Source organism: Polypterus senegalus, chromosome 3 (genome assembly GCF_016835505.1).
Source record: "Polypterus senegalus isolate Bchr_013 chromosome 3, ASM1683550v1, whole genome shotgun sequence".
NCBI classification, from domain to species: Eukaryota; Metazoa; Chordata; class Cladistia; order Polypteriformes; family Polypteridae; genus Polypterus; species Polypterus senegalus.
This window is the reverse complement of record NC_053156.1, coordinates 159,248,039-159,275,900: the sequence shown is the minus strand read 5'-3', so window position 1 is coordinate 159,275,900 and position 27,862 is coordinate 159,248,039. Positions and strand designations below refer to the sequence as shown.

General features: G+C 38.6%; 1 protein-coding gene across 4 annotated transcripts in view; it reads left to right on the top strand.

Moving 5' to 3' along the window:
• Window positions 1–27,862, top strand: part of arid1b (AT rich interactive domain 1B (SWI1-like)) — a 717,470-nt gene that overhangs the window by 670,355 nt on the left and 19,253 nt on the right. For 3 of the 4 annotated variants that reach the window (XM_039748142.1, XM_039748145.1, XM_039748146.1), the window contains 3 exons: window positions 8,590–8,734; window positions 23,082–23,207; window positions 24,226–24,322. In XM_039748142.1, the coding sequence (XP_039604076.1) occupies window positions 8,590–8,734; window positions 23,082–23,207; window positions 24,226–24,322 (368 nt within the window). The remainder of the gene's footprint in view (window positions 1–8,589; window positions 8,735–23,081; window positions 23,208–24,225; window positions 24,323–27,862) is intronic. The other variant, XM_039748144.1, reaches the window with a different exon arrangement.

Here is a 27,862-nt window from a genome sequence, read left to right as displayed (position 1 = left end):
TGCTCATCCGGAAGTACAATACATAGAATGTAGCGATTAGGAATAAGGTATGAACTTCACAAATAGAAGAGAAGCTCGTCTGTCTGATGTCTTCTGTTTTACGTACCAGAACACGATGGAAAAAGAGGCAGAGATTGCTGCTCAACATGCTGCAGCTGCTAAACCTTTGAACAGCAACATGTCAGTCAGGCAGCAAGATATTGGCTACAAGAAAAAGAGGCAAGTACAAGTGCATTTGAAGATCAGCACTCGGTCAGTAAATATGCCAAGGGCTGAGATTTTCAATCGTGTACTTTGACATGGTGCAGTGACAAGATCAGCAACTTTGGCCAGTAAATCTGAAATATTCAACATCAAAAAGTCACATGTGTAGTGTGACATTGTCTTTACTGAAACCAGCAACAATAAGCACTAATTATCTCTAGTAATTGCACTGTCATGAATGGTTCCACAAGATGGCAGTGATTTTTCTTTTAGACTTCATGAACCATGCACCTAAATTTGGCCAGTATGAGAAAGTGTAAGTGTATACACGAGCAGCATCCCATTTAAGGTTGGTTTCTGCCATGCATGTGATGCTATCAAGATAAGCTCCAGCCTCTAAACCAGACTAAACAATTTGATAATTGATGGACCAGTGAACTTTATGAACCATCACCGTATATAAACAAACAGAATGGATGGCCAGATGATAAAAATGTGGTCATTGTCTTGGTATCACACATATTTACATTTTAGCTATTTCTTTCACCCAAAGCAGCTTACAAGATTAGGAAAAGTATATTTTTCAGGGAAGTTAAATGACTTGATTATTGTCTTACAGTGAATCCGAGGTGGGGACTGATCTGCTTAACCAATACAACATGCCACCTATTAGTGACCTCATTTGGTGTTTTTTTTTTCTTTTCTCTTCATAAACCTGTGAGAATTGCTTTGGACTGGCACCCTGTCTAGCATTATCTCCAGCCTGGGGTCATTTTAGTCTGCCACATTAACTGTCTTAGTGATGCCCCCTTCCATACTTCGAATCAAGCTTTTGCATACCAACAGGGAGTCAGTATGACTGACATAAAAGAGAATTTGCAATTTGATCCTAACAAAAATCACTTTGATGGGATGGGTAAAGTTGATAAATTCTGTTTGCAGTTTATAAGTAACAGTTTGGGCCCAGATTAGTGTGCAAGCAGACAAATTGTTCTTCAGATACAGTTGTATTTGTTTCTTCTGCTTGACGCTTTACTCTCTTGAATAGATGCCTTGTGTATTTGATGGTCCTTTCTGTTTTGGCTGATAGTGAATTTCTGATGGGAAGTGAATCCTTTCAATCAATCCAATTTTAGTTTGGTTCACGTGATCACATGCATAAATTATAGGCCACTGTTAAATTTATGCTTCTCAATTATTTAATATCCACTATTATATCCTGTCCAGTGTCGCAGGGGCCCTAGCTGATCCCAGCCACTCTATGCATCACGGATCACACATTCACACACACACACATAACTCGGCCAAATTAAACTGAAGTAACATGACATCTTTGGGATGTGAACAAAAAAATCTTGAGTGCAACGAGGAGAACATGTAAACTCCTCAGAGGGGGCAATCAAGCTAGTATTCAAAACCATCACAGAGCACACCAGAAATCGTTTAGTTTCACAGTGCAATAGAGAAGAGGTGAGCTGCTTTAATGGACTGTTAATTCCCATAAATAAACAGACGGATTTTATATGTGTGTCTTAAAGTATAGTGCTCAAAGTCAAAAAACAATTTAAAAAAGGCATTAAGAAGAGTTGCCTTAAAAACAAGAAAAGTATGTGTGACAACTCCCAGCTTTATTGGGTTCACATGTTGTCAGAGGTGCACCATGTCAGTGTTTCAGATGCAGCTGTCTGATGTGTCTGAAGCTTGTGTTAGTTCATGCCTTGCTCATCAGTTTCCAGATTTGATCAAAGGTTCTGCATCTTGACTTGAGTGTGCTGAGCTCGATGCATCAAAGGTGCCTTGACATTCTTTGCAGATTAAAAGCCTGCCAGTGTTGGACTGCACAGGCAGTGGAATTTACATTCACAGATGTTGGCAGTCTCAGTCCATTCTGACAGCACCTGTTTTATTTCCTTCCATGTCTAGGAGGCTCACCGGGACCTTTGATCCTAGGGCCTGTCACAGTGAATTGTTATGCCTTTGAGACGTGTATGCATGGCAAATAGTACATGAGGCAACACTAAAGGCACAAGAATAAAAGTACACCAGGGGTGGCTAAAGCAATAGAAAGACTGTCATTTTATTCTGACTTTTTTTTAGTATTGCGGATTATAATAACTGATTATGATATCACATTTGATTTGCTTCTTCTTTAGATCTCTAATCACAAATACATAACAGTGTGCTTTACTTTACTAATAACTTCTCCACCCGTACCAAGATCCAGTCTGGTTTCTGTTTATTCCCATTAAACTTCTTTTGAAGCTTGCTCCATATGTGGAAGCCATTCTAATTGGATCCCCTTCACTAAGCCATTCAGTTTAGTCCAGCATTACAAGACTATAGTAGAAGCACGGTTTTTAAGCCCTTGATTTTATTGTTTGTGTCGGTTTCTTTTTGTGTTATGTGGTGTTAAAAAAAGTTTCAATTTGAATTATATAGGCATTGCTGTAATTTAGGTTTGGGGGCCTCTTTTAGTAATGTTTTAGTCTTTTGTGTACATTGAATCTGATTTAGAATATTTTACATTATTGTATCATTATTGTTTTTGTTCTGCTTTTTCATATGGATGCCACTATTTTGGGACAGCATGGCTGCAACCATATAGTTTATGGATGTTATGCATGTATCTTATTATTTTTGTGCAATGTTTCCATGGAATACTTTAAATTATTATCTTGGCTTTGCATTCTTCAGAAGTGTTTCCCATTATAACAAAGATGTCACTGTAACCACTTTGAGAACCTTTTTGGCTATTTGTGTTGCCATTTTGTGTTGTCTCAGTATGCAGTAACCATGTCGTTTCACTGACTGCTAGGCTGTTTGCCATCACATGACTGATGTCAACATGTTGCATATTTGGAAGTGTTGAAATGGATAATCTTAAAATTGTTAAACTCTATTATTTCAGTATAAAATGATTACCTGTTCCATTAGTCCTTGACCTTTGAGAAAGCAGTCAATAACAGATAAGAAACGACAGAACACCTGTAAAGTGTAATGCTTAATAATGGGCTCTTTAATACCATTTAATTAATGGAGCATTGCTAAAAATATGTATATTGTGTTTAAAAACTCTCAGGCTCTGAGCTATAATTCACTAAAGTTATGTGCAGTGTCTGAATTCTACATGTGAAATTATAAACAACTCTGTGAATTAAATTATCAAGCCTGTTGTTTTTCTTCAGCATCATCAGCAATCGACTGTACACGACAGCAGTGCAGTATGCTTGTTATTGCATGCCATTGTGTTGAATTTTGGCTGTCGATAAATTCTTAATCAGTTTGGCTTCTCAGACTCTGTTAGATTCGCTTGACTTTAATTCTCCAAGTTCTTACTCCTAAGAAACTTGTTTTTCAGTTTTTTTGTCTTCTAATTCCAAGATTGCCTAGCTTTTTAATACTAGAACCGAAGCCTACAAAGAAACTCGTAATCCCGGCCCACCTTAAATCCCTTCGCACCTCTCCATCAACATTTTATGTTAGAGGGAATTACTTGGAGTTGTAGAGGGTAAATAATATACCGTCATTTGAAATATATACATTTCATGTGTGTTCTGTATCTACAACAATCTGTGTAAACACATCATTAAAACAGAAACGTTTTTCTTTCATCTTATAGTAATAAATGACAAAATATACACATTAAGTGTATAATGTTTGAAGCCTGAAGTCCAAATATCAAATAAACACTTTCACAAAAGGTACAAATATAATATGACAGGTTACGTGGTGCAGCAGTAAGAACTGCTGACTCGTAATCAAGAGGTCACTGGTTTGATCCTGGCTACCTCCCAAATTTACCATTTTGAGTGGCGAGCTGCTCTTATTGTTAACATTATACAATAAAAACATGCATTTGATTTGTGTCTGTAACAGCCAGTGTAAATTTATAGTACTTGTAAAAGTTAGTGTTTTACTTTTATTCTCGCAGTCACAATCACGATACAACACCACCCACCACACCAGATCTGATGCTGTTAGTTTTTATTTGAAACTGGGAATAACTGTGGATGTGAGTGGTGTTTTGAGACAATGGAACTGGAAATTCTCTAATCTGAAGGGATATAAGCTGACACACAAACGCTGGTGAATCTGCCTTCTTGGTATCTCATTGTCACTTGAATTTTTTTAAACGATGTGTTAACATAGATTGTTATAGACACGGAACACACATGAAATGTATGTATTCCAAATGACAATCTATTATTTACCCTCTACAACTCCAGGCACTTCACTCCAAGATAAACACTGAGCACTAAGAACCTTCTTAGCGAATTGAACTGTGGCAGTGGGCGGGGGGATGGGATAGCAGGCTGCTTGTGCTGATCGACACATTTACAACACAAAAGACGCTGATGGAGAGATGCGAAGGAATTTAAGGTGGGCCGGGATTCCGATTTTTTTGGTAGGCTTCAGTAATTCTAGTGTTAAGAAAAGTCTTTAACATCATAATAACTGCAGCCATGGGCTTTAAGGCTAGGCATAATATGTAGCTGCCAGTCACGTGACACAGAGGGCATAATTTGTGATGCCATCATGCCAAATGTCCAAATGGCGGCACAGAGATTCTGGAATCCATGTAATGGCTCCCTTTCCTAAACCTCTCAACTCTTTCTTGTTAGTGGAAGTGAAAAGTTGCTTTTGAAAAGACATCAGCTTCAACTCCTTTGATTATGACTTTTGTTTAATATCTCTGGTTTTGGTTGGATTTGGCAATGATTCACCTGGCTTTTGACATTGCTTCTGTCAGTTTCTTGGTCACAATTTTAGAGTTGGACCAGGGTTGAATTCAGTGTAGATTTGTTGAATTCTTCTCCAGTTTCCTCCTATAGTCCCTAGACAGGATTTTAATTGAAGTGGTTAATATAACCCCTAAGCCGTACGGGTTTTTTGGTATTATTGTGACTGAATAGATACCCAAAAATGAATGGCTGTCATTCTGCTTATTCTGTAAGGAGCTTTGAATGACTGAAGAGTAGTGAGTATGACACTTTATATGAACCTTTATGAATAAAAACCTTTGTTTCACATACATATCAACTATTTAAAACACATGCAATTAGGCATTTTAGGGATTTTTTCCCCCAAAAATGGATTTTACACTACATAGGCAATACATTTTATGATGCATCAAGTTTCTTTTGTGTCCCAATCTGTCAGCTCTCATTGCACCAAGTTTAGATGTCATATCCCGCAGAATTATAAAATTACACTGTTTTCACAAGGTGTCCCCTGTTTGAAAACATTGTGTCGTTTTTTGGACACATTTACTCTCTTGCAGCAACACAATCTCTCAAAACAAGTATTACAGTTGCAGTTATTTTCCATTTTTTAGAGAAAAACAAATGTACACACAAACACGCACACATACTTTTTATATCACTCAGAAGCAAGAAGTAAGCAATTTGTGGCACAACATGGTGTGATTCAGTGACATTCAATCGAAGGGTCCCCATGAAAGTTTGTGTTACATGATTTAGTGACATTCAATCAATGTGGGGCAGGGTCCTCACATGAAACTGCAAGAAGCAGTGTGGCATGGCATGATACAAGTACATTGGACCAAAAAGAGATCCCCCATAAAAGTTTGTGCAGTATAATTCCATGACATTCAATTGTGAAGCTGAGAGCAACAGCGTGGCTTGTGTTAACGATCAGCTATCACATAAGTAATTTACTTCCTGCTTTTTAAGCACAGCTGTGAAGTATAGCACAGATGACCAATCATAGATAACTATACATCATTGAAAAGGTCTGGAACTCAGCAGTCCAATGGTAATGAGCCTTTCACTGCATGTGTCTTGACGTTGGTGAGATGTTTCATAAAGGCTGATTCACTCAGATGTGACATGCTGCTTGCCTCAGCATATACGGTATGTGTACAAAATCGCCTATTTTGCAAATGGAAGAGAGCAGACAACATCAAAACTTGGGTATGGAAAAATACCAGTATTGCTTTTGATTGACTTGTCTGTTTATCACAACTTACACAAACGATTTTGAAATATGGTGGTGTGCCTTCTCGTGCATACATTTTTAAATTAATAAAGAGCGAGTTACTGCGTAAATGTTTCCATGGGTGTACCCATTAATGGATTTGAGTCCTGTCCATTGTTAGTACTTGTCACCTGATGCTGCCAGAGTAAACTTCCGCTGATCATCATTTCTACACAGCTGCTTAATGGACATTATCTTGTCTTGTTCAAGTGTCCTCACTTCTTCATTTCATGTTACCCTCCATTAGTTCCACTCATTTGGCACTCAACCCACCCAAATACCAACCCCCCGTTCTTCACTGTCCTGATCCACTGTCAATTTCTTCAGTGTAATCTATACAACCAGATGATTGTCCTCTTGGTCCTTCTCAGATTGACAACATGTTCCACCTTCATCAACTTCATCTTACTCTCATACTATTTTTCCTAGAGATTAGTTGAGCAAATTCCTTTTCTTACCACATCTTGGTACAGCTCCATCCACACGGATCATGACACCTTAACAACAGAGTTTGATTATTTACTGTAAACAGCACATGTTGGGTGGGGTCCATAACTGTAATATAGTATGATGTTCTTTCCTGAGTCAGGAACTGCTAGTTTCACTGTCACATTTTCATACCATGGAGAAGAGTTACAACTTCTTGAAGGTATGAGTGCCAGAGCAGAATACTGACAAGAAAAGCAGAATGGGGACAGTGAGTGCCGGTAATGATGAATTGCTACATTTTTATTTTAAAAAGAGTAATACATAGACATTGGTAATATGTTGGTTAATGCTGCTGTCTCAAAGCTCCTGGGTTCAAATCCTAGAATTGGGCTCTGCCTGTGTGGATATTTGTACACTCACTTGCATCTAGGTAGCTTTTGTGCATGTATTCATTTCTTCTTTCTCCCATCCCATAAACTGAACCAATATGTACAGTATGTGTGTATGAGTGAATGTGCTGTGTGATGAACTGGCACTGTCATCGTGGTTCTCTATTCACACCCCATGATGCCAATATAGCCCCCGGGATCCTGAACTGGATTAAGTGGGTTTAGATTATGGGTTAACTAAAAAACATTTGTGGTACATAAACAGCCTATCATTACACTGAACTTCTGTGTCATCTGCTGCTTAACACCACTAAAAACTTTTATTATATTTACTTTCAACAGCCAAAACACTGAAGGGACTTCTTTCCAAAAACCTTAATCACACAGACCAAGCAGGCAGCCATGTACTCCCCTCTTCCACATATACTGTTTAATTGCATCCAACTATTACCTTGTCTTGTTCAGCATTCTCATTTAGACCTTTTCCTTCCATACTATCTTTCCTTTACAGTATCTCCTCCAGTTGTTCCAACACTAAACAATGTGTCCATTAAAACGAATAACAAACCAACTGAAACCAGTCACTTGTGAATCCTGAACTCCCCTTCCAAACCTTCGCTACTCCCACTTTATGCTTGGGTTATCGTTCTTGTCTTTTGCATATAGCAGAAATATTGAACCATATATAAAAATGACTCTCAACACCCACCTTTAATACTTTCACAGCAGCTTTTCAGAAAGCCCTCCTCAGATCTCCAAATGTGAGGGTAACATACTCACCAACATCTTACTCATTGTTAATTTCCTAGGTCACCTAACATAAACCCGATCCCTTATTTTTTTCTCCCATTTCTGAGATTAATCTCACCCCACAGGTTTGAAAATGGATGGGATGGAGGCAAATAGCTAGGGCACTGCTGAAAGACACTGTACTGTGCACCATAATTTGGTTTGTTTATAACCCAGGTGTTTTATATACATTTTTCATTGAATGGAAAGCCATTTCCAGATGAATCACAGTACCTTTTGTGCTACCACTACTTTGTAATGTAGGGTCTTAATAACGAAACTGTTTGAATAAGATATTTTCTGGACATCACTATTATGATTTCTCCGCTTAAGCTCCCTGCTTAAAACTAAATGAACACACATGGTACTGGAAAATTGTGAGCACTGTAACATTGAGTAATGCATTTGTGGAATGGTACTGCCCCCTGCTGGCCATCAGTCATCACTCATAACAGATGTGTGTTTGGAAGAAGTGATCATTGCAGTAATAGCAATAGTATCCACACATTTACATTTATTAGGTTTTTTTAATTGTTATGTGGATGGATTCTAAAATATTTTCATAAGCAGCTTTTGGAAGTATCATATTAAACATTTAATAGGGTTATTTAAATGTGTAATGTTAACATAACATCAAGCCACTAAACATAGCAAATGAAATGACTATAGGTTATACCTGCAAATTCACATAGGACCCTCGCATGCTTCTGTGTAGATGACACAAAAATCTCCACAATCTAATAATTGTTTTCCTCTTTTGTTTGTCTTTTTACTTTTCTAGGAAACACAGAAGCCTTCATGCCACCTTCACAGTTATCCAACAGTGGAATGCAGGACATGTATAGTCGGACCCCCTCTGGGGGACTGTCTGCTCTGGGGATAGGTCAACGTCAGCAATACCTTTACAGTCCTGGTTATGACCGGAGGTGAGTGCAAGTGTCAAAACTGTTGTCTTGCTACTTTTGATTACCAACTGCGTTACAACTATTAGGGTATTGTGGAGTGGGCAGCTTATAGCACTTGCACTGTGGTTTGACTCTTGAGCTTCAATGCCTACTGTGCAGTTTTTTTTTTCCTCTGTGGTCTCAACAATATGTTGTGCTGTTGAGTCAGTTGCTAAGTGGTGTCCCTTATAATCTGAAACACACTGGTCAGAAATTGGATAATTTATTGACTCAAATTTTGTTCCTTACCAAGTTAAGGACATATTTTTGCTTTATCTACAAGGGAAACATCAAATAATAATATTAAAAATATATTTTATTTATATATTACCTTTGCTATGTATTCAAAACTACCGTTCACCTATCTATACTGTATTTGTTACCTGCTAATTCTGTTACAGAATCCGTACTTTTGTAGACATATTTGGAACACAGGATATTACCAAGAAAATGGTGCCAGCCCATGCCATGGCACAGTTGGACAAATTTAGAGTAGAATTTTATAAACTCCATAAAGGCTGGAAAGTTAAATCTTAAATTAGTTAGCTACCACTATGCCACCACATTTAAAACCTTTAGCTATCACGTTTGTGTCATTTTCATTTCCATACAAGTCACCATTTTTGCACTGGTATAGCTGCTTCATTTCATAACATACAGGTAGTGATGCCAGGTTACAGTCACTCAAAGGAATGTTTTGGAACTCAAGAGTGTTCACTTATTTATTCATGTGTCTCTTTCATCATTTTTTGAAGTTGTACTTGAACATGATGCATTGTAAGTATTTTGCTTATGCACATTTTTGTACATAGCAATTTGCATGAGAGTTATTTCCTGCTAAGGGCCAATTTCACAAAAAACTTGACTTGTACTATTATTTGGTAAGAACTTGAACCTGAACATGAATGAATGTCTGTTACTTCATTATACACAAGAGGAGTAAAAAGGACATTACTCATATATTGATTAGATCTGTTGTACGTGACAACTGTTTGTGAACTCACCCATTTGAGAAATTTGTGCTGATTGTTATGTGTTGCACTATTCATATATATATATATATATATATATATATATATATATATATATATATATATACTGTATATATTTCCATCCTACCCACTTTCATCCATCTTCTTGGATCTTATTCTTTCTGCTGCTCCCATTTAGGGGTTGTCACTGCAGATCATCTGTCTTCATCTATCCTTGTATTTTACATCATTTTCTACCACACGACTCTCTTCATGTCGTACCACACCATATCCAGAAAGCTCTTCTTTGGCCTTCTTTTTTTCCTCTTGGTGGTTCCATCCTCAGCATTCTTTTCCCGATGTTCCCCTCATTTCTCCTCTGCACAAGCTTAAACAATCTCAATCACGTCTTTCTTACTTGGTCACAAAACCAACATACCTGCGTTGTCCCTTTAATATTTTCATTCCTAAACTTGTCTACCCTCGTTACTCAGAGTGAAAATCACAGCATCTTCAATTCTGCCACTTCCAGCTCTGTCTCCTGTCTTTTCGTCATTTCCACTATCTCCAAACAATACAACATAGCTGGTCTCACTACCATTTTATAGACCTTGCCTTTCACTCTTGCGAAAACTCTTCTATCACAAATCACTCCAGCCGCTTTTCTTTTCCCAGGCCACTCTGCCTGCACTTTCTTCTTCACTCATTGCCACACTCGCCATTGCTGTGGACTGTTGAACCCAAGTATTTAAATGCATCTACCATCACCACCTCTGCTCCTCGTAGATGCACCCTTCCACCACCTTCCCTTTCATTCACACACACATACTCTTCCTTACTCTTACTGACTTTTATTCCCCTTCTCTCCTTTGCATACCCCCTCCTCTCCAGGTTCTCCTCACCCTGCTTTCTATTCTCACTACAGATCACAATATCATCCACAAACATTATAATCCAGAGAGACTCCTGTCTGATGTCACCTGTCAACCTGCCCATCACCATTGCAAACAGGAAAGTACTCAGACCCAATTCTTGATATAATCCAACTCTCACCTTGAACCAGGCTGTCATTCCTACAACACACCTCATCACATTCACACTGTGAAACACTTTCCACCAGACAAAAATGCAGTGAGAGTATTACACAAAACAATGGTTAACTAGAATATTCTCAAATTAGCAGTGTATCATCTAGCTAAACTGAATGGCTCATTTATTCACAAATTTTCAGGCATACTATCAATCCTAATTACTAACTATGATGGGATCATCACAGCTGGAGAGTTAATTTTTTTATGTAGATAAGAATTGTAACTCAAAAACGAGATTGTCTCACCTTATCTTATTTCAGATGATTCAGAGCACAGGCACAGCCACTGGCCCAGATTAGGTCTGGTTAGAGATTCTGTGTCTGCTTTTTCAAGTGTTTTCATGTTCCCAATTGGCTAGAGGTCAATACCTCTGTTCATACCATTAGTAGCACTCTTATGACAAAGCTAACAGTTTGAATGCTAGGCTAAAGACTGCAGCTCCAGAACGACTTCAGAAGAAATTGTAAAATACTCTTCTACCATGGTAAAATCAAGCTGTTTGTGATCTCAACTGCATTTGCCATTACTAAAAATGTTATGCCTGTTCTACTCATACTGTATGCTTCCTTTACATCTTTTTTGCTTTTATTTTTTTTCTGATTTATGTGTTTCATTCTTGCTTCAGGTTGCATAGCCTAAAAAGTGGTTAAGTATTTAAGCACCCAATTCACAAAGACCTTTGAATAAGCAATCCTGCATTGTGACGGGAACAGAAATAAAGTGGAATTTACCAAAATCCACTAAGGAAAAAAAAAACACTATTCAGAAAGCATTAGGAGTCAGAGCCACTCTGTTTAATTTATAACACACAAGCTCTCATTTTCTTTTCCCTCATACTTTTCATCATCTCCCATCTTTGAAAGTTAGTTAAATTATTTTATAACATGTTTAAATCAGTCCTCTTAAAGTGCAGTGTGGTCCACCTAAGATAATTTGCCATAAATACTGAAAAAGTAGAAACAGGTTTCAGTTTCTCCTCAATTTGTATGAGTGGACACATTGCCATGTAAATATTAATATTGCAGGTAACTACAGGTATTGTATCTTCTTTTTTCTTTTTTTTTTTTATACAAAGCATTTTGTTGGTGGTTACAACATTGTCATCTTCTCTGCGTGTTAATAGAATTCAGAGACAAAGCCCTGCTTATCGAAATAAATAATTGTTGTATTCAGGACACAATATTTAAATCATAGTTGGTTGTAGGGCAGCACGGTGGCGCAGTGGTAGCGCTGCTGCCTCACAGTTAGGAGACCTGGGTTCACTTCCCGGGTCCTCCCTGCGTGGAGTTTGCATGTTCTCCCTGTGTCTGCGTGGGTTTCCTCCCACAGTCCAAAGACATGCAGGTTAGGTGGATTGGTGATTGTAAATTGGCCCTTGTGTGTGTCCTGCGGTGGGTTGGAACCCTGCCTGGGTTTGGTTCGTGCCCGGATTGGCTCCAGCAGACTCCCATGACCATGTGTTCGGATTCTTCGGATTCAGCGGGTTGGAAAATGGATGGATGGATAGTTGGTTGTAGCTCTTTTCAGGACAAACTTGAAAATAAGCTGTTTTTAGAAGAACTAAAAAAATCAGAAGGTAAATTAAAATTTAATGGCAATTTGAAAATTACACAATTACTGCAATGGATAGTAGGTAGTCTGAACACACGCAGTGCAGTGCTCTGCCATTAGTCTAGTTTAAGGTTTTTCAAGCATAGTGCAGCATCGTGAGAGCTACTCAAGTGTGCTCTGGAAATAATAGTGTAGTGCACTTGGGTCAGAACCTAAATGGGACAAGCTCCATGGGTAGTTGAGACCTTTCTGAGGAGGAAAGGTCTACCTGGAGAAGCTGGCATAAACGCAGCATGCTGGAGCACTTCAGGCATGTCTCTAAGTTGCCTCTGAGGCAGAGAGGGGCGGGCAAAAGAGCGAAGCAGCTTGGAGGTGCCACCATAGTGCTCACCAAGTGTCTGCGAACACTGATCTTTGACCTGCTTTTTACTTGCCCCTTCAGACAGCTGAGCATATGTATGATATATATACAATATATAAACTGCTCAAAAGAACACTTTTTAATCAGAGTATAGCATCAAGTCAATGACACTTCTGGGATATTGATCTGGTCAGTTAAGTAGCAGAGGGGGTTGTTAGACAGTTTCAGCTGTTTTGGTGTCAATGAAATTAACAACAGATGCACTAGAGGGGCAACAATGGGATGACCCCCAAAACAGCAATGGATTAACAGGTGAAGGCCACTGACATTTTTCCCTCCTCATCTTTTCTGACTGTTTCTTCACTAGTTTTGCATTTGGTTACGTCAGTGTCACTACTGGTAGCATGAGGTGATACCTGGACCCTACAGAGGTTGCACAGGTAGTCCAACTTCTGCAGGATGGCATATCAATATGTGACATTGCCAGAAGGTTTGCTGTGTCAAACAGCACAGTCTCAAGGGCATGGAGGAGATTCCAGGAGACAGTCAGTTTTTCTAGGAGAACTGGGCAGGGCCATAGAAGGTCCTTAACCTATCAGCAGGACCGGTATCTGCTCCGTTGGGCAAAGAGAAACAGGATTAGGACTGTCAGAGCCCTACAAAATGACCTCCAACAAGCCACTGGTGTGAATTTCCCAGACCAACAATCAGAAACAGACTTCAGGAGGGTGGCCTGAAGGCCCGACGTTCTCTAGTGGGCCCTGTGCTCACTGCCCTGCACCATGCAGCTTGATTGGCATTTGCCATAGAATTGGCAGGTCCACCACTGGCGCCCTGTGCTTTTCACAGATGAGAGCAGGTTCACCCTGAGCACATGTGACAGACGTGAAAGGGTCTGGAGAAGCCGTGGAGAATGTTTTGCTGCCTGTAATATCGTTCAGCATGACCGGTTTGGTGGTGGGTCAGTGATGGTCTGGGGAGGCATATCCATGGAGGGACACACAGACCTCTACATTCTAGACAACGCCACCTTGACTGCGATTAGGTATCCGGATGAAATCGTTGGACCCATTGTCAGACCTTATGCTAGTGTAGTGGGTCCTGGATTCTCCTGGTGCATGACAATGCCCGGCCTCATGTGGTGAGAGTATGTAGGAGTTCCTGGAAGGAATTGATATCACTGACTGGCCCCCACACTCACCTGACCTAAATCCAATAGAACACCTCTGGGACATTATGTTTCGGTCCATCCGACGCCACCAGGTTGCACCTCAGACTGTTCAGGAACTCATTGATGCCCTGGTCCAGATCTGGGAGGAGATCACCAAGACACCATCTGTTGTCTCATTATGAGCATGCCCTGACGTTGTCAGGCATACATACAAGCATGTGGGGGTCATACAAACTACTGAGTACGATTTTGAGATGCTGCAATGAAATTTCGGCAAAATGGACTAGCCTCCCACATCATTTTTTCACTTTGATTTTCAGGGTGTCTTTGAATTCAGGGCTCTGTAGGTTGATCATTTTCATTTCCATCAAACGATGTAGCATCCTTTCGTTCCTAACACATTGCCCAGTCTATATCAGTATAGATATTCAGATGATTTTTTTCCCACTGAGATCTGATATGTTTTCAAAGTGTTCCTTTAATTTTTTTCAGCAGTTTATATATATGTGTGTGTTTGCGGCCAGCAAGATAGTGGTGTGCCTAGGGGTGATTTTGGTTACAAAAAGTGTGCCACTACAGAAAAAAAGGTTGGGAAACACTGATCTAGTTGAAGCCAAGATCAAATGAGAATGGACACTCTGCTGCTAGATCGCACCTTTATTGAACACACCATAGTGAGATTTCTTTGGGCAGAGGGAGTGAAAACTGCTGAAATTTATGGAAGGATGTTGGTATTGAAGTTAAATTAGCAAGACTCAAATAATATTTATGAATGGGTAGAAAGGCTTAAAGCAAGAAGAAGAAGTGTAAACGACAAAGCTTGAGCTGGTCGACCATCAAAATTGTGCACATAAGCCCACATCAACATGGAGAATGCCTTTATCACAGAAGACTGAAGGATTACGTTGTCTGTTGTTGCTTCACATTTGGATATCAGCTATGGATCTGCACATGTCATAAGTGCTTGATGAATTGGGGTACCATAAAGTTTGCACCAGAAGGATACCCAAACAACTTATCTGCACACGTCAACATCCTTCAGTAAATTCCAGCAGGTTTCACTTCCACTGCCCAAACAAATCTCACTACGGCACATTGTTCAATAATAGTGCAATCCCACAGCTGAGCGTCCATGTTTATTTGTGCTGTGTCTGTGAGCGCTGAATACTCATAAGCCATTGCAAATGTGTCATACTGGGTCAGCTCCAATCCGTTGTGATTACTGCATAATTTTCCAATTGCCTTTACCTGTTGCTTTACCATTTTGTTTTTAATTTAAAACAGTGTTAAGTCAGCACTATTATTGGTTTTTATAATAATTTAGCAAAAAGGTTTCAAAATTTCTACAAAAAAGTATTGCCTGAGAAGAACAAAACCTAGATGAGAAGAACATTACTCAGTCTCATCTCTGCATGTTCAAATAAGTGAATGTGATCGAACTGAGCTCCGCAGTAAGTTCTTGACAATCCTATGATAGGAGAGATAATGTTTGCTAAGCACAGAACATTGCAGTCTTGTCCCAGCAGGTTCAAAAACACACTCACAAAGTGATTATATATTTAAATACGAATTGAAATGTCACTGTCGTAGTCAATTTGATTTCCTTTATACTAACTGGAGTTTCTTCCAACCTGTTGGCATTTAATTAAGACTGGTGAAATTTCAGAATTGACCGAGCATGTGATCAGATACTTACCCATAGTGCAATTCAGCTTGTGAGTACCAAACATCTTCATAGGCATTGCAGTTTCCAGAATTATTTGGTAATCAGCAATCACACTGTGATTAATTGTGCAATTAGAAAGTAATTATAAGGCATTAGTTGGTCCAGATCGATATGACCAACTCTGTTTGTGAATTGAAAAAAGAAATGCTCAAAGAAGTGCTCAAACGTCTAATGAATTTCATGGGTTGAAAGAGTGTAACAGCCTCCTCCTAATGTCCTGCTTAAACATAGGTTGCAAAGATATTATTATAGGTCAGATTCAAGAGTCCATAAAAGTAAATTTAGATCATAAAAACACACAATTGTGAAAGGCTAAGGTTGTTTGTTAGGTTACAGAATGATCCGTGAATGGTGGAATTGAAGGTGGTGTTTTCAAGCTTTACTCATTAGTCCTTCTTCTATCATGAGGAAAAGGAGGAAAGCATATGCAGCCCCTACTCAGTATCTTTGAAAGGCATCTAAAGTTTGGCTTAGTAAGGAGGTGAATAGTTAAAAAAATAAAAAATTAACCATATATTTTAATTTGAAAATAGAATTGGCCTTGTAAGATCATCAGTGTGTTCTCACAACGTTTGTTGAAGTACAGCATGTTATCCTGTGTTTTTTGAAGTGCCACTTAATGGCTATAACAATATACAACTTGAATATTTAACATTGTCATTACATTTTAATCTAAATTGAACAAATATTTTCTTTAACATGAATTTTTGTGCATCCCATAGGCACAAAGTTTTAATTTGTCAGTTTCTGTATGAGTGATTGTGGATTGGTAAATACGTTCTGTGGTGGGCTGGATTCAGTTCTTACCTTTAGTCCACTGCAGGTGGGATTTGTTCAGGCCCCTCTTGACTGTGTTTTGTTTGTAATGAGCAGGGTCAAAAAAATTATGAAGTTTTAAATTTGATAGCATAATACACCTATACAAATCCTTATGTTCGATTGTCAGATAGACTTGAATTAGACAAGGATGTGTCTGTGAATACCAGCAAAAGAAAAAAGAAAGTTTATCCATGCCATTTGAGAGGAAAATAGCATGTACAAAATTTAATTTGTTCAGCCCCAATGAGGGCTATCACAACAATCATTATTTGTTTTTTTTGTCCCCAGGGATTTAGCATAAGCCTACTTTTTACTTACTCTGTGCATTGAATACATGCTTTCTCGAAGAAGGCCATGCTGTTCATTTTGTGAAACTCTTCATATAATAACGCATGCAGTGTTATTGCTTGTTTAAACCAGAGTATCAAATGAATGCCCACATGCAAAAGTTTTTCACTTGTAATATACAGTACTGATCTTTTCCTATTGCCTGAAGGAGTCTGAGCACGTCCCAGCATCCTGGAGTGCAAGGCAGAAACCAAAACCTAAATGTGGACCCCATCCATGGCCAGACATACTTCCAAGTACAACACACTTTCATTCATAGTGGGCCAGAATGGAGTTTCCATTTAGCATACCTGCATTTGTTTGAATGGTGGATGGAAAAACTGCTAAATGATTGTCACAATTAATAACATCAGCAAATGTACAAAGTATTCTTAGGATGGTCTCACTTGTCCACATACCTTATGTCATTCAATAGGGACTTGCTACCCATCTCTTAAAAATCACCTAATAGAAAAGACCTTACAGATTTCCATTACTGTATTTTTATCAGGAAATTCTGTTTTCACAATAATTCAAGTATGTGAACATTAAACTTGAACAAATGTTTACTCTTCTTGCGACATCTGTTTCAAAAGTATTAATTACCATCCACATCTACACATAATGTGTAGTGATGCATATCATAATGCTGCTCCATTGTTACTAAGAACTCCTCTATACTTTGTCTAAGAGTCAAAGTAACCAAAAGATGTATCTTCTGTTGATTTAGATGTTCTCACTTTCATTCTGAAAACTGGTGAAGTTGTTGAGCTGGGGCCTTTTTCTTCATCTGCTGAACATTGCATTAGTTGTGAATAAGGTGTCAGGAAAAAGAACACCAGCATGTGCCCTGATAGACTCTGATTCTGTTGCACGCTACAAACCCCTATGAAATTATGCCAGATCTGGATATCAAAGGAAACCCACACTTCTCATTCAGATCCATTCTCTATGGTGAATGAAAGCTGACACTATTTGAACTCATCTGTGATCTCTCAGGCTCTCCCTTAAATCACCAGTGGACAAAAATGACCTCCATAAACTCAGCTATGTAGTTTTTAGCCAAGTAGTCTGTCAAATGCTGCAAGCTGACAATTTGCCTCATAACTGACTGGATGACCTTTAATAAAGCATTGAAATTGTCCTTCAAAACTACTAATCCAAAATCTTTATGGCCCTGATGCTTATTCAACCCTTAGCTAAATAGCAGATGTCCACTCTGCATGTAGAGCCCACAACATATAGCATCTTTGGAGCAAAATTCCCTGTAGAAAGTGACATAAGAGTGACTTGGGATGAATACAACATTCCTGTTAAGATTACCACACTCTTGGTGATGGCTAGGAGACACATCATTCTTGAAAAAAAAAACTTATTGTGCCACAGATTCTTAATAAACTTTCATTTTTTTGATGGAACAAATCTTCATTAATGAATTAAATCGTTTAACTTCCAAATCTTTTGGTGTAACATAATGATACCATATTATAGATATATTATTTAATTTTGGCAGGCGTGATTTGTTAAATACCTTGTGTCCCTGACATTCTGCAATGAGCTGATTCCACTTTTGCTCTTTTATAATTCTTTTAATAATTAACACACAAAGCGCTCAGCAATTGCAGGTTAAGGGCCTTGCTCAAGGGTTCAACAGAGCAGAGTCCCTTTTGGCATTTACGGGATTCGAACTGACAACCTTCTGATTGCCAGTGCAGATCCCTAGCCTCAGAGCCACCACACCACTTTTAGTGAAAGGTTTCTGTGTGGTGGGTTCTTCCTTGCGCCTTACAGTCTTAAGGGGAACATTTTCAGTCAGTTGGTAAATGTGCCAATATTATTTCAAGAAAAAAGCTTTGTTTGTTAATAAGACTAGGGGGCACTTCCCCTGCTCACTTTGCTCGCCAACCCCCTGGGACAGGCGCTAGGTGGCTGCTATCACGCAGCTGAGCCACTCGAAGGGCATTGGGGTGCTCCTCCATTTAAGAAAGTAATTGTATTTAAAGAGGTGGTATATAGAAGAGTATGCGGGGTACCTTAGGAAGACGGTTTGATCCTTAGTTATTATAGTTAGAAAATCAGTTACTTGAGTATTTCACTACATCTGCCTATTTTAAATACCAATAAAATGTAGTAAAAAGTAGAAGTAAAAAAGTAAAACATAATAAAAAGTAAATAAAAGATTAAATTATATTAAGCCCTCATCAAAAACAATATTATGAATAACTTTATCCTCTAACTTGCATTCTATAAACATTGCTTTTTTGTATTTCTGTTCACATATTGTTCGGGATATATATATATATATATATATATCTTTCTTGCTTATTGGAAGAGTCTCTTTGTCTTCATTTTTAATATATGCAGCTCTTTTTTTATGTTCATTATCGGCTCTTGCTGTTATTTTTCTATCAAGATCTAAAATTCAACGTTCTTGAATAGATAATTTGCTTTTCTGCCTTGTCATTATAAGGGCGAGTTAGTAGCGTTGAGAGTGTCACGAGGTGGTACGGAGAGAGGATGTGCGCAGTAGGAGTAATGATTGCGCGAGTGGTGTGGAGGGGAGTGGTCAAGGTTGAATAACGCGGAGATGATGGAAAACTTTAATATAATACAGAGATTATAATAAACAGTATCTGTAAGTAAACAAAGTTTAATGTAAGATTCTGTTATATTTACAATGGCTACATGATAGTGCTGCTGCCTCACACATGTGGAATTCTGGATTCAAACCCATTTATTCTCTTTGTAGAATTTGCACACTCACTCCATGTCAGTGTTAGCTTTTCTGCCTTGTACTACAGTTTTCTTCCCACACCCCAAAAGATATGCTAGTTGTGACCAATGTTCCCTCTAAGCTGAGCGCGTGAGCGATCGCTCACACAAATTCAGAACGTCGATCATACTTCCCGCACGATCGCTCATTCCGACGGCGCCGCTCGTACTTATCGCTGACAATCACTCCGACCGTCGGAGTCCAAAGCCGAAGGTCTTAGTCTTTTAGGCCGCCATCTAAGAAACGTGCTTGGGTTATAAAAATTGTTTGAAACTTGTTTCTGTTTGTCTCAGCGAGTCAGCGTATGTGATTAACTTTGGTAAAAATTGTTTGAAACTTGTTTCTGTTTGTTTGGCTCTGCGTATGTGATTATCTTTGTTTGGACATAGGTTCGAAGTTCGAAAGTTTTATTTATTTCTGACTTCCGACTCGTGTTTAAAGCTGTTCTTTACGCACATATTTTGATTTACATAGAATTAGGCGCATCAGTTTATATTAGGAGTTTAAAATCAAGAGCCATGTCTAAGCGTCAGGCAGACAATTGTTCAGGAAATGCGAGTAAAAAGCAATGTTTGGAATTCAAGAAAGAATGGTTGACAGGATGTTCAGTAGACACAGACTTGCCACATGGCTCTGGACAACACATGCAGCTGGGAGAAATTCTCGAGCACTCTGAAGCACATGGTGTTATATGCAATATTTGCGTGAAAGCTGGAGCCAACAGTGAATGGACAGCAGGAAAAACATGGACCGACTGGAAAGTTGATCATCTAAAAAAACATTTAGGTCAAACATCTCATGTGGATTGTGTCACAAAACTTAAAAATCAAAGCAGAGGGATTTCAAAAAGCATGCTAACTGAATCAAAAGAAGATCGTGAAACCAGGAAAGAGACCACACTGCGAAAACAAGCAACCCCGGATGAGGTAAAGATTTTAATAGATAACGTTTTGCTTGCTATTAGAATAAATTCTTCAATGCTGTCAGTTCAGGATATTCATGATCACGTCGGAAAATATTTCAAAATCCCAGAGAGTTGGCGAAGTAAGAACTTTGCCTTTGAGTTTAGTGAGTGTATAAACTCGGCTATCAAAACTGAAATGTATACCGAAATAAGGAAAGCAGCTTATCATACCTTGATAGTTGATGAGTCAACTTACATTTCCGTTTCGAAGATGTTAATTTTAAACATAAAGTGCAGGGGTGAAAATGAATCCGTCTATAAAACTGTGTTTGTGGGAATCCTGAAGTTAATAGCATGCGATAGTTCATCAATCTTTCAAGCTATTCAGAACTTTTATTTTGAAAACGGGTTTGAGTTAAACAAGATGATTATGTTTACTTCTTACGGAGCCTTGGTCATGCTAGGTAAAAGAAAAGGTGTAGCTGCACTATTGCGACAGTCAATTCCACATTTATCAGAGCAACATTGTATAGCCTATCGTGAGGATTTGGGTATAGATGATGCATGGAAGAATATACCCTTGATGAGAGAGATAGAAACTTTACTAAGGACTATTTACACAATATTCTGCAGATCATCTGTTAAGAAGGCAAAGTTTGAAGAACTAGCTAAAGCTGCTTATGCAGATGCGATTGCATTTAGACCACTGAATGAGTTTAGGTGGCTATCCAGACATTTCGCAGTAAATGCTTTGGTAAATAATTATGTTGTTTTGCAGCAATATTGCCAAGAAAAAGTGGAGGAAGACAATGATCCTGTTCACAGATATTGCCTGGAGAAGTTACGTAATCCAGAACACCATGTAGCAATTGAAATACTTAATGATGTTCTAGCAGAACTAGAAGAATTAACTAAAATTCTACAAAGAAGTGTGCTTTCAACTGTTGAAGCCTTTCAGTTTACAAAAGCAAAAATTAAGAAATTGCGATCACAGTATCTGGGAGAGAATAAGCATTTCCCTGAAGAAACAAGCATTCTAATTTCTTCATTTCAAGTCTCAGTGAACACAACATCAATAATAAAATTTATCCAGCAGATTTGTGACCATATGGACAGCCGATTTCCAGATGATGAATTAAAAGATTGGTCAATATTTGAAAAAGACTCTTTCTGTGCCACTGCAAATCAGGAGGAGTATTCATTTGGACATGAGCAGATGAAAAGCCTTGCAGCCAGATACTGTCTTCTCCTACAGAAAGATGAAGATATTCTTAAAAGTGATCTTTGTAAACAGTATTCAGAATTCAAAATTCTTATTAATGAGAAGTTAAAATGTGGAGCATTAAAGACATTTTCAGATATACTTACATTCACTCAACAACAGGATCACTTAAATGAACTCTTCTTAATCATGGATATTTGCGGCACATTCCAGGCCTCAAGTGCAGACTGTGAAAGAGGGTTTAGCCTGATGAACAGTATAAAGACTAAAGCCAGAAACCGTTTAGAAGTTGAACATTTGGAACATTTAATGAGAATTAAACTCTTCTTGAATTCTGGAAAGGCTGTAGACGTAGATAAAGTTTATAACATCTGGAAAGCAGAAAAATGCAGAACAGAGACTATTTGAATTTGACTGAGGAACTAATTTAATAAGTTTAACTTAGTACATTTACTTAATATAAATATTTTGCTTATGTAAACCTGCTTCTTCAATTTTTAAGTATTTTTCAAATGTCAATACAACTTGTCATTGTTCTGAAATAAACCCCAGAATCGCTACGCGAAAATAGGTGCTCATAAATTTTTGGCTTAAACAAAATGTCGCTCATAAACAATGTTTTTTGCTCACTATATGCTACTCCTTAGAGGGAACATTGATTGTGACTATGAATTAATGTTGTTCAATTGTATGCTTAAGTGGGCCCAGTGATGTGTTGACACCCTTTTCAGGGCTCATTATTTTTTTCTACCTAGTCCTGCCTGGACTGGCTAAGTCCCATCTTGAGATCCTGAACTGAATTTTGGTGTTTTGAGAATGAAATGTGTTGTATTTAGAAACAGTAATGTAGTGGCCACTGCCAAAGTACAGAAGCCTGGTCATCAGCCTTGAGAAGGTCGTTCACTCCCCCCATATCTGTGTGAGTTTTACTCCTGATACTTCAGTTTGTCTGCCACATCCCTAAACACATGTAGGTTAAGTCCGCCAGTGACTCTGAATTGTTCTGCAGGGAATGCGTATGTCTGAATGTGACAGCCCATCCACTAATGTTTATGCCTAGCACCTGAACAGGTGCCAGAATGGGCTTCAGCTCTTTATAACCCTGTCATGGAAACAGCAAAGCTGAAAAAGGTTTTGACAAATCTCAAGAATATAATAGTTCACAGGGTGTTAGGTTTTCATTCATTCCAATGTGTATACGTAGTTGATATAATTAAGGAGTTTGTGAGCTACAAAGTTGCAGTTTTCCCATAACATTTTTATTATAGACTCGTATTTCTGAAGTAAAAGAGTCTCCATAAAACATAACAAATAGTGGTGGCTTACCTGATCAAGTCAAACTTAATCAGTATGTATATATGATGTATTAAAACAGTACACGTTGAGTTGATTTAACTCAGTTTTTAATTTCAGCCTTAGGCCAGACCATGGAATGGGCCCAGATGGCAGTATGGGACCACCGGGAGGTCAGAATAACATGGCTGCTTCTAATAGTGATCCCAGCATGTATTCTCCTAACCGATACCATGGCCAACAAAGGTAACTGATGACAGTTACATGTTATTCTTTAAAATGATGTAGCTTTGATTTTAAGATCTTTCACTTGGATTGAGAAAACCATTCCACTGTAAACCTTCATGTTCAAACAGAGCCTTCATTGGAATGGTCTTCAAAGTCTTTTGTGGATGAAAACTACTTTATACCATTTCTTAATTATTTTATTGAATTCATTGTAATGCATGTATTGCAGACCAACAATACAGTTGTGAGATTTTGAGAGGAGCATATTCCTTGTAAAATTAGACCTACCAGGATGCTTTGTTTCTGTCATGATTTTGTTCAGTGGAAATGTATGTCATGGTATCCAAAAATTGTTTGGTGTTTTTTAGAATTCTGATGGAAGAAGCATAGTGTCCTTGTTATCAATTCCAGTTATTCTTTTATTCTACATTCCTTTGTAATATTGACTTGTACTGCATTATATTACCATAATGTTCAATTTCAAGAACTGTGTGCATTTAGAATGACATCCTCCACATATATCAGTCTCAGTGTAAAAAGGCAATTAGTCACCAGGGTTAACAGAAATGTAAGACTTGAAATTTTGGGTATGGCTAAGTAATAGCCAGTCATATAGCTAGGTACATAATAGAAGCTATTAAAATCTATATTTCTGTTTATTTAGTAACAGCATCACTCATACATGTTACGAACATATTCATGCTTATCCTATGACTACCTTGCATTTGATGTTTATATTTGTCACTTAGACAGAGCTACAGCAGACAGTCATATTTAGTGTTTCTTACCAACTTGTACTGAAGCTCACAACAATGTGCACCTCCGGATACTTAGGCAGCAGACAGGAGATATGGAAGTATGAAGGTGTTTATTTTGTGGAATATTCCCATATCATTCCATGTTCTTTGTCTTCTTTATGTATGTTTCCCAGAACTGGTACCCAAAGTTTCAGTGCACTTGAACTATATTCAGCTTGTAGATGGTTAGAATTGTATGGAGTGACCTGCATGTGTCTGTGTTCTGTGTTTTGATATAGACATGAGCCATACGGACAACAGTATCCTGTCCAGGGGCAGCCTTCAACCCAGATGCCATATGGATCTCATCAGACGGGGATGTTTCCTCACCAGCAGGTGAGACAAGCCACTGCCAAGAAAGTATTAGGTGGAATGAATGTTTCTAATTGCCAAAGCTAAATTAACTTTGCGTCTCTGCCGCTCGTGTTGCGAAGAGGAGGACTGAATGCACCCCAAGAAGACGCCATCGCTCCTCCGAAACCAATTAAACGGTGACACAATGGGAAACAAATAGTTTTTTTTTACCTCCTCTTTGCTCAATCAGCTACTGGCTTGCAGCTGCTGCTATGCCGTGTGATCTGCATTTCGCATGGCGCTTTGAACATTTAAAAGCCTGTACAGCAGCTGTCCTACTCTTTGTCTTTTATTTCCGGCCTAGGGTGTGATTAAATCTTTTGGCACAAAGTCTCACCTTGTGGGACATGATTTCTTAATATTTTTTATTTTTTAATTTAAAAACAGAATGAGAATCTGAAAACCTAACATCACATTAAAGTTTGATAAATTCTGAAAAAAATGATGCCAAACATATATATGTAGGTTTTAAAATAAGCCACTTTTAGAGCATGACAAAAAACGTGACATAAAAATGTCACATAAAATCGCTGCACTTTTAGGCTTAGGATTTTATATATATATACAGTATATAGAGTAGATTTAATCATCTTTACCAGGGACTTCAATAATTGTGAAGGGGACTGTAACTGCAGTCAGTGTCGGGGTGATGACCTCAATGTTCTACTGAAGAATGCTCTGGACATGGGTCTGTTCTGTTATATTTAAATGCTTTTTCCTGAATTTTGCAAAGGGCAAATAAAAAGGACAACCCAGAGAACATAGAAGTCACACATTTTGTAATTCAGTAGAAGACAGAATACCAGATGTGGAGTAACTATCCAATAATTTACCAAGACCAAATATAACACTACTGAAAGTTCACCCTTGAACACAAAACTACAATATTCACTTAATAAGCCGTCTGCATTTTCCTTGGTCATTGTGGCTCTAGTAGATTCTGATTGGCAGGACAGTGCTCTGTTATCTTTCCCTCAGCTCAGATCCCTAGAGATGGCAACAAAAATAATTATCTCTGCATGAAGGAAAACCTGTAGCCCTTTTATTAGCTCTCACATAAACAAGCGACAACACTTTGGTGTCACTTCCTTCATCCCTCACAAGCCACGAGATCTCACTTCTCCTGTTAACCTGCAACTTGTTACAGTCGCCCTCATTTCAGCGATTCAGTAATTGAGTTCCTAATAAACCACTACAGTATCTTGTGTATACAACATATTGATAATGTTCCAACAATATATAACTTGTGGTTTCAAGATACAGTATTACCTGTGCCCCTAAAATAGACATGTCTTTTGGGACTTGAGGGCTCCATATAAGAGAGCTTAGGAAAAGGAACAAATGATTACTTCAACATGTGTCGTTATTTCTTGAAAGCAGAGATTATTTTAGGTGCTATTTTCAAATATGACTGTGAGAAAAGTGCACATTCATTTCCCATGGCACAACAGTGAAGGACATTGCATGAGAATTTGGAAGGCGCATTATTGTGCTTTTATTTTTTGAACGACGTACGTCATTCTATTGGCTGTGTCTGAGCAGCACTGAACCGTAATCTAAGTGGACAGCACACATGATTGGTCTAATTTTATTACTTTATAAATCAGTCAGTCAGTCATTTCCGACCGCTATATCCTAACACAGGGTCACAAGGGTCTGTTGGAGCCAATCCCAGCCAGCATAATGCACAAGGCAGGAATAAATCCCCAGGCAGGGTGCCAGCCCACCCCAGGACACACACGCATACCAAGCACATACTAGGAACAATTTAGGATCGCCAATACACCTAACCTGCATGTCTTTGGACTATGGGAGGAAACCAGAGCACCCGGAGAACACCCACGCAGTCATGGGGAGAACCTGCAAACTCCATGCAGGGAGGACCCGGGAAGCAAACCCAGGTCTCCTAACTGCGAGGCAGCAGCACTACCACTGCGCCACTGTGCCACCCATTACTTTGTAAGGCCTAAATAAAATACAATCAAGTTAAGTACACATAGTGAAAAAAAAAAAAACTTAGGTAATGAAGTAGTTGTATTTTGCTGTTTTTCACCTCCATCATTCATATCTTTGGGGATGAAAGTTGAAATGGGCACAGAGAGAATGTACAGATTTGACAGGGCCCCAATAAGTGAAGGTCTTTAGTTTGTTTTCTTTTGTCTGAGGTACATTCAAAATAAAAAAGTAATGAACGTGTGTTTTTAAATAGTTCGCAGGATATGTACAGTATATACATCATTCTTGCTTGTCATTGGCTTCATGGTAAAAGAGCAAAAAAGCACATGAGTAACAGGTAACTTTCAGTAAAAGATAGTGACATGGCGGCCTCTTGTGGTTGTAAAGTTTTCCTTTATGATAGGAATGCAGTGTGTCCTTTTAGTGATAAGCAAACTTTAATTCCATTTTGCCTTTAATTTTATCCAGTTTTATCATCCAGCTTTCTCTCTATGTAAAGTTACAGCACCTCAACCGTTCTGGCAGACGGTTTTTTATAGGAAAGTGTGGCCACCAAGGGGCACTCAGCTCCCCAAACCCGACACAGACAGACATGGACTCAAGTTCAGCTACACACATTTTTTATTTTTCATGAGGGAAACACTTCCTTTTTGTTTCCCACCTGCACAGCACAGTCACAAGCACAAATAAGCACCATTATAAAGCTTTTTTTTTGCCTTCTCTTCTTGTTTTTGTCTCTGTCTTTATCCGCCTCCACTCCTCCTCCAGCAAGCTTCATCTTCTCCCTCGCAACTCTGGCTCCTGGAGCAATGGCAGCAGGCTTCTTTTATCCTGCACCCAGGAGTACTTCTGGTGGCCCGTTTGCATGTTCCAAAAGCACTTCTGGGTGAGGTGGAGGCCCAAAAGATGGGCTCTGCAGTCCCTGCAGCACCTCCTGGCACCACTCATTGAACCCAACAGGGCTGTGCCAAACTCCCACGGAGCCCTGTGGGAATCTGAGACACTGGGGCAACCCAAGGGGACTGCCATGTGGTGCTCCAGGAGAGATAATGCCCTGTGCAAGCCTTCTCCCTTGGTCCTATCTTTATGAAGGTGTCCTTGGCCAGGTAAAGGTCCTGGCTGTCCACCACAACAGACTGTCACCTTTAGCTTTCTACATAGAATTCCACATTCTGAATATCAGTTTAATATCTCAGTTTAATCTTTGCTGTTAATGACGTTTAATTTGAACAGCAGGAAAAAATCTGTTTTTAAACTCTTGGAAGTTGAAGTTTGAAGTAAGCTCCATTGAAGATTCATTTGTTTAGTTTTTAAGTTCAGAACATTTGCAGCTGAGGTTCAAAAGTAAATTTACATCACACATTCCCCACAAGGATTATTATTTTATTATTATTATTATTACCATTTTGAAAGAAAGAACAGGCAGCCTTGATACACCTGGAAGTATCATGAGTTGAAGTGCATGGTAACAGTAAATTTGTGTCTTTTACTGGATTATTTAATTTGGACAAGTTCAATTGCTGTACACATTTCATAAGTGCCAATGAATATGTGAAATATCAAGGA